Source organism: Pan troglodytes, chromosome 1, assembly GCF_028858775.2.
Source record: "Pan troglodytes isolate AG18354 chromosome 1, NHGRI_mPanTro3-v2.0_pri, whole genome shotgun sequence".
Lineage (NCBI taxonomy): Eukaryota > Metazoa > Chordata > Mammalia > Primates > Hominidae > Pan > Pan troglodytes.
In genome coordinates, this window is record NC_072398.2 from 98,133,069 (window position 1) to 98,145,292 (window position 12,224).

Here is a 12,224-nt window from a genome sequence, read left to right on the forward strand (position 1 = left end):
ATATTGCCCAGGCTGGTCTCAAACTCCTGGCCTCAAGCAATCCTCCTGCCTTCGTAAACTAACTTTTAAGAAATTACCATTTGTTGGCCTGGCACAGTGGCTCATGCCTATAATCCCAGCACTTTGGGAGGCTGAGGTGGGCGGATCACGAGGTCAGGAGATTGAGACCATCCTGGTTAACACAGTGAAACTGCATCTCTACTAAAAATACAAAAAAAAAAAAAAAAATTAGCTGTGCATGGTGGCGGGCGCCTGTAGTCCCAGCTACTCAGGAGGCTGAGGCAAGAGAATCACATGAACCCAGGAGGCGGAGCCTGCAGTGAGCCGAGATCGAGCTACCACACTCCAGCCTGGGCGACAGAGCAAGACTCCATCTCAAAAAAAAAAAAAAAAAAAGAAATTACCACTCGTTGGCCAGACGCAGTGGCTCACGCATGTAATCCTAGCACTTTGGGAGGCCAAAGCGGGTGGATCATCTGAGGTCAGGAGTTTGAGACCAGCCTGGCCAACATGGTGAAACCCCGTCTCTACTAAAAATACAAAAATTAGCTGGGCATGGTGGCATGTGCCTGTAGTCCCAGTTACTTGGGAGGCTGAGGCAGAAGAATCGCTTGGACCCGGGAGGTAGAGGTTGTGGTGAGCCGAGATCGCGCCACTGCACTCCAGTCTGGGCAAGGGTGAGACTCCATCTCAAAAAAAAAAAAAAAAAAGAAAAAGAAATTACCACTTGTCAAGTTTTTGTGCAGTATCAAAGAATACTCACTGTTACTGGAAAAAGTTATTATAATACTCTTTCCTTCGACAAGTACATATTGTAACAAAATGAAGTGGATATAAGAATGAAGCTGTCAACTGGGTGCGGTGGCTCACGCCTGTAAACCCAGCACTTTGGGAGACTGAGGCGGGCAGATCACCTAAGGTCAGGAGTTTGAGAGCAGCCTGGCCAACATAGTGAAACTCTGTCTTTTCAAAAAATACAAAAGAATTAGCTGGGCATGGTGGTGCACGTCTGCAGTCCCAGCTACTCGGGAGGCTGAGGCGGAAGAATTGCTTGAACCCGGGAGGTGGAGGTTGCAGTGAGCCAAGGTCACGCCACTGCACTCCAGCATGGGTGACAGAGCGAGACATCATCTAAAAATAAATAAATAAATAATAATGAGAATGCAGCTGTCTTCTATTAAGCCAGAAGTTAAAGAGAGTTGAAAAAATATATAAAACAATGCTCTTGTTCTCACCATTTTTTAACTCTGAAGATATATATATACAGTTTGTTTCTTTGTTTCTTTTTTGGGGTTTTTTGAGACAGGGTCTTGCTGCTCTGTTGCCCAGGTTGGAGGGCAGTGACACAATCTCGGTTCACTGCAACCTCCGCCTCCAGTGTTTAAGTGATTCTTGTGCCTCAGCCTCCCAAGTAGCTGGCATTACAGGTGTGCACCACCATGCCTGGCTAATTTTTCTATGTTTAGTAGAGACGGAGTTTCACCATGTTGTCCAGGCTGGTCTCAAACTCCTGAACTCAAGTGATCCGCTGGCCTCAGCCTCCCAAAGTGCTGGGATTATAGGCATGAGCCACCACACCAGGCCTGAAGATATATTTTTTATAAAAATGTTTTAAGTTGGCCGGGTGTGGTGGCTCACACCTGTAATCCCAGCACTTTGGGAGGCCGAGACGGGCGGATGACGAAGTTAGGAGACCGAGACCATCCTGGCTAACATGGTGAAACCCCGTCTCTACTAAAAATACAAAAAAATTAGCTGGGCGTGGTGGTGGGCCCGTGTAGTCCCAGCTACTCGGGAGGCTGAGGCAAGAGAATGGCGTGAACACGGGAGGCGGAACTTGCAGTGAGCCGAGATTGCGCCACTGCACTCCAGCCTGGGGGACAGAGCGAGACTCCATCTCAAAAAAAAAACCTTTCTTTTTTTTTTTTTTTTTTGAGACGTAGTCTTCCTCTATTACCCAGGCTGGAGTGCAGTGGCGCAATCTCGGCTCACTGCAACCTCCAACCTCCACCTCCTGGGTTCAAGTGATTCTTGAGTTTCAGTCTCCCGAGTAGCTGGGATTAGAGGTGCCATGCCACCATGCCCAGCTAATACTTGTATTTTTAGTAGAGATGGGGTTTCACCATCTTGGCCAGGCTGGTCTTGAACCCCTGACCTTAAGTGATCTGCTTGTCTTGGCCTCCCAAAGTGATGGGATTACAGGCGTGAGCCACTGTACCTGGCCTAAACCCTTTTTATTTTATTTATTTATTTATTTATTTAGAGATGGAGTTTTGCTTTTGTTGCCCAGGCTGGAGTGCAGTGATCGAATGATCTCAGTTCACTGCAACCTCTGCCTCCTGGGTTGAAGCAATTCTCCTGCCTCAGCCTCCCGAGTACCTGGGATTACAGGCATGTGCCACCATGCCCAGCTAATATTGTATTTTTAGTAGAGACAGGGTTTCTCCATGTTTGTCAGGCTGGTCTTGAACTCCTGACCTCAGGTGATTTGCCCAGCTTGGCCTGCCCACCACCATGCCCAGCTAATTATTGTTTTTTTTTTTTAATTTTATTTTTTGAGACGGAGTTTGGCTCTTGTTGCCCAGGCTGGAGTGCAATGGCGTGATCTCGGCTCACCGCAACCTCTGTGTCCAAAGTTCAAGCGATTCTCCTACCTCAGCCTCCCAAGTAGCTAGGAATACAGGCGTGTGCCACCACGCTTGGCTAATTTTTGTATTTTTAGTAGAGATGGGGTTTCACCACCTTGGCCAGGCTGGTCTCGAACTCCTGACCTCGCGATCCACCGGCCTCAGCCTCCCAAAGTGCTGGGATTACAGGCATGAGCCACTGTGCCCGGCAATGTTTTATTATTATTGTTGTTATTATTTTGTGTGTGTGTGTGACAGAGTTTTGCTCGTTACACAGGCTAGAGTGCAATGGTGCAATCTCAGCTCACTGCAATCTCCGCCTCCTAGGTTCAAGCGATTCTCCTGCCTCAGCCTCCCGAGGAGCTGGTATTACAGGCATGTGTCACCATGCCCAGCTAATTTTGTATTCTTAGTACAGACAGGGTTTCACCATGTTGGTCAGCCCCTTGAACTCCTGACCTCAGGTGATTCGCTGCCTCAGCCTCCCAAAGTGCTGGGATACAGGCATGAGCCACTGCGCCCGGTGGCAAAATGTTTCTGAGCAGTGTTTTATACTGTAGTCTGCTTTCATATCTACATTTATCGTATTTATATATTTATTTACTGAGACAGGGTCTCACTCTGTTTCCTAGGCTGGAGTGCAGTGGCATAATCATGGCTCACTGCAACCTCTGCCTCCTGGATTCAAGCGATTCTCTTGCCTCGCCTCCTGAGTAGCTGGGATTACAGGCACCTACTACCACGCCTGGCTAATTTATGCATTTTTAGTAGAGGCAGTGTTTCACCAGGTTAGGCCAGGCTGGTCTTGAAGCCCTGACCTCAAGTAACCCGCCAGCCTCAGCCTCCCAAAGTGCTGGGATTACAGGCGTGAGCCACTGCACCTGGCCTATCACTCTTCTTTAATCATCTTTCTGTCACATATCAATACTACTAAATGACAACCAACCCAAATCTGTCATCCCATTCTTTCAACAAGCCATGATTTTAAAGCCCTATTTCTTACTATATATATAATTAAACTTTGGGATTAGAATGTAAATAGGGTGCTATATTTACCTCCTAATATAAGAAAGATATAGAAATGCGTTCTTCAAGGCTCTTTTCTCCTCCTATCCTCAGTTATTCTTTTGAGTTAACCTGAAGCATCCATCATAAGAAAAAGTAAAATGTAGCCAGGCACAGTGGCTCACGACTGTAATCCCAGCACTTTGGGAGGCAGAGGCAGGCGGGTCACTTGAGGGCAGGAGTTGGAGACCAGCCTGGCCAACATGGTGAAATCCCGCCCCTACTAAAATACAAAATTTTACTACCCCGCCTGTACTAAAAATACAAAAATTAGCCAGGTGTGGTGGTGCACGCCTGTACTCCCAGCTACTCAGGAGGCTGAGGCAGGAGAATCACTTGAACCTGGGAGGCAGAGGTTGCAGTGAGCCAAGATTGTGCCACTGCCCTCCAGCCTGGGTAACAGAGCGAGACTGTCTCAAACAAACAAACAAACAAACAAAAACAAAAAAAGAAAAAGTAAAATGAATTTTTTTTTCTATTTTTTTTTTTGAGACGGAGTCTTGCTCTGTGGCCCAGGCTAGAGTGCAGTGGCGCGATCTTGGCTCACTGCAAGCTCTGCCTTGCGGACTCACGCCATTCTCCTGCCTCAGCCTCCCGAGTGGCTGGGACTACAGGCACCCGCCACCACGCCTGGCTAATTTTTTGGATTTTTAGTAGAAGCAGGGTTTCACCGTGTTAGCCAGGATGGGCTCGATCTCCTGACCTCGTGATCCGCCCGCCTTGGCCTCCCAAAGTGCTGGGATTACAGGCGTGAGCCACCGCGCCCAGTGTAAAATGAATTTTTATTCTTACTCTTTTTTTTTTTTTTTCGAGTTGAAGTCTCACTCTGTCTCACCCAGGCTGGAGTGCAGTGGTGTGATCTCGGCTCACTGCAGCCTCCACCTCTCAGGTTCAAGCAATTCTCCTGTCTCAGCCTCCCGAGTAGCTCGGACTACAGGCTCGTGCCACCACAACTGGATAATTTTGTATTTTTAGTAGAGACACGGTTTCACCATGTTGGTCAGGCGAGGCTTGAACTCTGACTTCAGGGGATCCACCTGCCTCAGCCTCCCAAAGTGCTGGGATTACAGGCGTGAGCCACCATGCCCGGCCTTTATTTTTATTATTCTAAAGAAAATTATTATTTTTTGAGACGGAGTCTTGCTCTGTTGCCCAGGCTGGAGTGCAGTGGTGTGATCTTGGCTCACTGCACCCTCGGCCTCCTGGGTTCAAGCGATTCTCCTGTCTTAGCCTTCTGAGTAGCTAGGATTAGGTGGCACGTGCCACCATGCCCGGCTAATTTTTGTATTTTTAGTAGAGACAGGGTTTCACCATGTTGGTCAGGCTGGTCTTGAACTCCTGACCTTGTGATCCACCTGCCTTGGTTTCCCAAAGTGCTGGGATTACAGGCGTGAGCCACTGCGCCTGGCCTCTCTTTTTTTTTTAAAGCTGAGCCCAGCCATGGGTTTATACTCTCAAATACCTATGAGTGGCCAGGCGCGGCGGATTACAAGGTCAAGAGAACAAGACCATTCTGGCCAACATGGTGAAACCCTGTGTCTACTAAAAATACAAAAATTAGCTGGGCGTGGTGTTGCATGCCTGTAGTCCCAGCTACTCAGGAGGCTGAGGCAGAAGAATCACTTGAATCCGGGAGGTGGAGGCTGCAGTGAGCCGAGATTGCGCCACTGCACTCCAGCCTGGTGAGAGAGTGAGACTCCATCTTAAAAAAAAAAAAAAAAAAAAAAAAAACCTATGAGTTGGATAAATTCCTCCCCTCCTGAGGTCCCAGGATAATTTGGGGCTCCCGGGCCTGTCAGAAAGTCAGAAAGTGACATTCTTTACTTACCACAGATCAGGAACCCTGTACAGGGACTTTAGACAAGGTATGAGGCCAGTTTTCCCAAAGGGCTTTAATTGGCTTTGTAAGTCTTACGTGAGATTCCTTTTACGGAACAAAGTTCTTTCAAAGCCAATTTAAAAAGCCTATGTGAAAAATCATTATTCTTGCTGCACTTTATACAAATAATCAGACCAAGTGTAATCCCAGCACTTTGGGAGGCCCAGGAGGGCGGATCACGAGGTCAGGAGATCGAGACCATCCTGGCTAACACAGTGAAACCCCGTCTCTACTAAAAATACAAAAAATTAGCCGGGTGTGGTGGCAGGCACCTGTAGTCCCATCTACTCGGGAGGCTGAGGCAGGAGAATGGCATGAACCCAGGAGGTGGAGCTTGCAGTGAGCCAAGATTGCGCCACTGCACTCCAGCCTGGGCGACAGAGCGAGACTCCATCTCAAAAAAAAAAAAAACAAACCAGACCAAGTGTAATAAAGCCAATCTATTTTACCATGATTTGCCTTTAGTAAAAATGGGAGACTGGCAAGGCACAGTGGCTCACACCTGTAATCCCAGCACTTTGGGAGGCTGAGGCGGGTGGATCACCTGAGGTCAGGTGTTCGAGACCAGCCTGGCCAACATGGTGAAAGCCCGTTTCTACTAAAAATACAAAAATTAGCCGGACGTGGTGGCATATGCCTGTAATCCCAGCTACTCCGGAGGCTGATGCAGGAGAATTGCTTGAACCCAGGAGGCAGAGCTTGCAGTGAACCAAGATTGTGCCACTGCACTCCAGCCTAGGTGACTGAATAAGACTCTGTCTCAAAAAATAAAAAAAATAAAAATTCTAGTCTCATCAGTTGTTTTTAAGTTTTTTTCTGCAACTTAGACTAACCCTGCTTATTCCTGTGAACCAACCAGTGATCTCTGGCTGCTGCTCAGAAGAAACAAAAGGAATGGGTAATGTAAAAATCTGGATCAATATTCTAATTCTGGGCACATACTGGAATCAGCTAGTAACCCCAAATCAGCTTGGTTCCAACAGTTGCCCAGTTCATGGAAAACCTTCTTATTTAGTTTACTTGGGATAGTTTTGCTTATTTTGCTTTACTGTTGAGGAGTATATTGCTGTTGTACTCTTTGTGTAGGAATGCAGGATAAGCTTACTGAATGTTTTCTTAAACTGAACACCTTTTAATCTTCCAGATATCACCTTTTGTTGGAGTTATGAATAGCTCTCACCATACTGATGCTTTCTGACTGAGCTCCTCTCTGAACCCTGAATACAAGAGACCCTAAGAGTCAGGCAGGAATATCATCGCCCCTATTCACCCTGAAAAAGTTACAGAAGATGGATCTTTATTTCTTTGTAACCCCTAGGATTAAGGGTTCTCTAATAAAAGGGATGGGAGAAATGTCAGAGGTGTTTGAACCAGAACAACTCCATCTTGCATAGGAGTTGGGTGAAATAAGGCTGCATTCCCATTAAGGCATTCTTTTTTTGTTTTGTTTTGTGTTTTTTTGGGTTTTTTTTTGGGGGGGGGGGTTTGAGATGAAGTCTTGCTCTGTTGCCCAGGTTGGAGTCCAGTGGTGCAGTCTCAGCTCACTGCAACTTCCGCCTCCCAGGTTGTAGCGATTCTCCTGTCCCAGTCTCCCACCCGGCTAAATTTTTTTTTTTTTTTTTTGAGACGAAGTCTCGCTCTGTCGCCCAGGCTGGAGTGCAGTGGCACAATCTCGGTTCACTGCAAGCTCCGCCTCTTGGGTTCACGCCATTCTCCTGCCTCGGCCTCCCGAGTAGCTGGGACTATAGGCGCCCGCCACCATGCCCGGCTAATTTTTTGTATTTTTAGTAGAGATGGGGTTTCACCATGTTAGCCAGGATGGTCTCGATCTCCTGACCTTGTGATCTGCCCTCCTGGGCCTCCCAAAGTGCTGGGATTACAGGCATGAGCCACCGTGCCCGGCCAATTTTTTGTATTTTTAGTACAGATGGAGTTTCACCGTGTTAGCCAGGATGGTATTGATCTCCTGACCTCTGCCCGCCTCAGCCTCCCAAAGAGCTGGGATTACAGGCATGAGCCACTGCGCCTGGCCCTTGTTTTGTGAGACTGTCTCACTCTGTCGCCCAGACTGGAGTGCGGTGGCACGATCTCGGCTCGCCACAACCTCTGCCTCTAATGCTCAAGCAATTCTCCTGCCTCACCCTCCCGAGTAGCTGGAATTACAGGCGTGTGCCACTACTGCCTGGCTTATTTTTGTATTTTTAGTAGAGACAGGGTTTCACCATGTTGGCCAGGCTGGTCTTGAACTCCTGACCTCAAGTGATCCACCCACCTCGGCCTCCCAAAGTGGTGTGAGCCACTGTGCCCAGTCAGTTAAGGCATTCTTAGTTACAGGATGAGATAGGAGGTCAGCACGAGATACAGATCATAAAGACTTTGCTGATAAAACAGGCCATAGTAAAGAAGCTGGCTAAAACCCACCAAAAGCAAGATGGCGACAAGAGTGACCTCTGGTTGTTCTCTCTGCTACACTCCCACCAGTGCCATGCCATGGCAGCTTACAAATGCCATGGCAATGTCAGGAAGTTACCCTGTATGGTCTAAAAAGAGGAGGCTGCTGGGTGCGGTGGCTCATGCCTGTAATCCCAGCACTTTGGGAGGCTGCGGAGGGCGGCTCATGAGGTCAGGAGATCGAGACCATCCTGGCTAACGTGGTGAAACCCCGTCTCTACTAAAAATACAAAAAAAAAAAAAAAAAGTTAGCTGGGCATGGTGGCGGAGGCCTGCAGTCCCAGCTATTCGAGAGGCTGAGGCAGGATAATGGCGTGAACCCAGGAAGTGGAGCTTGCAGTGAGCCGTGATCACGCCACTGCACTCCTCCGTCTGGAAAAAAAAAAAAAAAAAGCGGAGGCATGTTTAGCACACAATCAAGAAATAACCAGCCAGGCGCGGTGGCTCACGCCTGTAATCCTAGCACTTTGGGAGGCTGAGGCGGGAGGATCACGAGGTCAGGAGATCGAGACCATCTTGGCTAACACGGTGAAACCCCATCTCTACTAAAAATACAAAAAATTAGCCGGGCGCCGTGGCGGGTGACTGTAATTCCAGCTACTCAGGAGGCTGAGGCAGGAGAATGGCATGAACCGGGAAGCGGAGCTTGCAGCGAGCCGAGATAGCGCCACTGCAGTCCAGCCTGGGCAACAGAGCAAGACTCTGTCTCAAAAAAAAAAAAAAAAAAAAAGAAATAACCATAAAAATACTGCCCATGGAGTAGCCATTCTTTTTTTCTTTACTTTCTTTTTTAGCCAGAGACTTGCTCTGTCACCAGGCTGGAGTACAGTGGCGCGATCTTGGCTCACTGCAAACTCTGCCTCCTGGGTACAAGTGATTCTCCTGCCTCAGCCTCCCAAGTAGCTGGGACTACAGATGCACGCCACCATGCCCAGCTAATTTTTGTATTTTTATTAGAGACGGGGTTTCACCATGTTGGCCAGGCTGGTCTTGAACTCCTGACCTTGTGATCTGCCCGCCTCAGCCTCCCAAAGTGCTGGGATTACGGGGATGAGCCACCGCGCCGGCCTTCCTTTACTTTCTCAAGCAACTTGCTTTCACTTAAAATAAAACAAAACAAAACAACAAAAAACAAACAAAAAACACAGCATTTTGAGGGGAACTATATGCCATTCTCCCAGTATCTTGTCCATGCTGGTTCTGGCAGGTGGTCAATACCTGCCTGGTGGCCCATCAACCAGACAAGAGATGAAGCCTGATACATCAGAAAACAGTCTAGGCACTTCTGACTCCTTGACTACAGACAACTAACATGTTCTCCCTTGCTGGCTGTACCTCCACTTTCCCTATACATAAACTGAGGAAACAAAATCTGTCTCACTTGCCTTCTAGGATTTTGGAGATGAATAAAATAAATCCCAGTGCTGTGGGAAGCCAAAGCAGGAGGATCAGTTGAAGCCAGGAATTTGATCCCAGCCGGGACAACACAGAGGGACTCTGTCTCTACAAAAATACAAAAATAAAAAAATTAGCAGGGTGTGGTGGCCCACACCTGTGGTCCTAGCTATTCAGGAGGCTAAGGCGGGAGGATAGCTTAAGCCCAGGAGTTCAAGGATGCGATGAGCTATGATCACTGCACTCCAGCCTGGGTGACTGAGCAAGATGCTGTCTCTAAAAACAAAAAAATAAAAAAAGATGGAAAAGAACCTAAATATATGTCAATAGGGGATGGGATAAAGTACTGAGCAAGACCCTGTCTCTAAAAGTAAAACTAAAAATAAAAAGAAATAAAAAGATTGAAAAGAACCTAAATATATATCAATAGGGGACTGGATAAAGTATGTTTGTTTGTTTGTTTGTGATGGAGTTTTGCTCCTGTTGCCCAAGCTGGAGTACAATGGCGCGATCTTGTCTCACTGCAACCTCTGCCTGCCGGGTTCAAGCCATTCTCCTGCCTCAGCCTCCTGGGTAGCTGGGATTACAGGTGTGTGCCACCACGCCCGGCTAATTTTTTGTATTTTTAGTAGAAATGGGGTTTCACCATGTTAGCCAGGCTGGTGTCGAACTCCTGACCTCAGGTGATCCACCCACCTCGGCCTCCCAAAGTGCTGGGATTACAGGCCAGAGCCACCACGCCCGGCCTGTTTGCTTTTTTAAAGAGACAGGGCCTCACTCTGTGGTCCAGGCTGGAGTGCAGTGGTGCAATCACGGCTCACTGCAGCCTCGACCTCAAGCGATCCTCCCACCTCAGTTTCCCGAGTAGCTGGGACCACCAGTGGGCACTACCACGCCCAGCTGATTAAAAATAATTTTTTTTTCTCTGTACCGACAGGGGTCTCCCTATTTCGCCCAGGCTGGTCTAGAACTCCAGGGCTAAAGGGATCCTCCCACCTCAGCTTCCCAAAATGCTGGGATTACAGGCGTGAGCCACTGCGCCCGGCCAAAACCTTTCAATAAGTGTGTGTTTTAATAATTCATGAAGTGCTTGAGCTCTTGACAACAAAGTACTCTATTATCCAAGATAATTAGAGTAATTACTTTTGTTTATTTAAGAATCTGGATGGGGCAGTTTTCTCTTTATTGTCATCAAAGCACGTGTGAAAATACATGCCTAAGAACATCTCTACTGGATTGGGTGGACCAAGTGATTAGATGAAAATATGGTCTTGGATGGCCAAAATTTTGTTACATCGTTGATAGTAAGCCATAGACTGTCCTTTTCCAAAGACGTTGGGTTGGGGGGCACCCCCTAGAGAGAAAGCCCTTTTGGGAAAAGGGAGAGGAATGGGATGACCTCTGGCTCAAGGAAGTATGTGAAAACAGGAGACAGCCTGTTTTCAGAATTGCAATGGAAGAATCTATGGTTCTTTTAGTATTGCTCAAGTCCCCACTGGGCGGCCAGCTGTACAAACAACTGTGAAAGAAGCAGAGGCGAGGCCGGGAGCCGTGGCTCACGCCTGCAATCCCAGCACTTTGGAAGGCCAAGGCGGGCGGATCCCCTAAGGTCAGGAGTTCGAGACCAGCCTGGCTAACATGGTGAAACCCCGTCTCTATTAAAAATATACAAAAATTAGCCGTGCATGGTGGCGCACGCCTGTAATCCCAGCTACTCGGGAGGCTGAGGCAGGAGAATCGCTTGAACCCGGGAAGCGGAGGTTGCAGTGAGCTGGAGGTTGCAGTGAGCCGAAATCGCGCCACTGCACTCCAGCCTGGGTGACAGAGCAAGACTCAGTTTTGAAAAAAAAAAAAAAAGAGCAAAAAAGCAGAGGCGGGGCCCGTACTGCTCTCATTCAGAATACCGAGTTAACTAGTAATCTTTCAGGTCATTATTAGGGTCAGATAATGACAGAGTCGCCGTTTCCCTCTCTATCATAAACCCTACAGTTCCTCACACCAATGTCTGTCTGAAAGATGGGAACCAATTTGGGGCAGGGGGCCAAACTCAGCCTCGGCGACAGGCCTCGGCCCCGGCTCCGCGCCGCCCCCTAGTGGTCACCTCCGCGGCCTGGGCTTCCCTTGGTCCAGCTCCCCAGCCCCAGGTCTTACACCCACCCCCTTCTTCACCTGCTTCCAGTCCCCTCCCCTTCCTCCCGACAGCATCCCCTTCCTCCCCGTCCCCCTCCCCCCGCTGCCCCCGCTTCAGTGACGGGGAGCCGCGAGGTCTGCACCCAGAAGTCCGAGGCTGGGCTGGGAAGCGGTGTGACTTCTCACGGCACTTTCCTTTCCAGCCCTGACGCCCCCCGGAGTCCACACATCTCTTCTTTCCTCCTCACCTCCTCGTCCGGGACGCTGCCGGCCACGCTTCCACGGAGCCCGCCAGTTTAGTCCCGTTTCCTTCTCTAGTTAAGACTCCCTGTCAAGGACGGTTACTTTTTGCCCTTTTCATGTGTGCATGTTTTGGGGGCCTTTAACCCCCCCTCGTGGAGAAACAGAGGCAACAAAATGGCGGACCCGGAAATGAAGGCGCCGCGAGTAAGATTTCTGGCGGAGGAATCTGTGAAGGGAAAACTCATGCTCCCATTCTAACAGAAAGATGATGCACCCCCGAGGCTCATCGCCTTTCTGCTGAGGCACTTCTGAGGTGGAAAAGTGCGTCACCGAGGCATGCTAGGCAGGACTATTTAACGGGGCGGAGGACTGCTGGTTACGTATCTTGCGCGTCTGAATAGTTCCAGCAGGGGACGGATCCTGGGTCTGGTGTT

The 12,224-nt window shown here is 48.7% G+C and overlaps 1 protein-coding gene across 18 annotated transcripts in view; it reads right to left on the reverse strand.

Moving 5' to 3' along the window:
* The window catches only part of GABPB2 (GA binding protein transcription factor subunit beta 2), a 54,991-nt gene extending 42,892 nt beyond the window's left edge, over positions 1–12,099 (reverse strand). For 6 of the 18 annotated variants that reach the window (XM_063784903.1, XM_009430350.4, XM_009430342.4 and 3 more), the window contains exon 1: positions 11,796–11,969. Coding sequence is in view for 6 of the 18 variants with exons in the window: in XM_054655463.2 (XP_054511438.1) it covers positions 78–80 (3 nt within the window). In the remaining 12 variants the exon portion in view is untranslated. 18 annotated transcript variants of the gene reach the window in all.
* Positions 12,100–12,224: the final 125 nt, after the last annotated feature.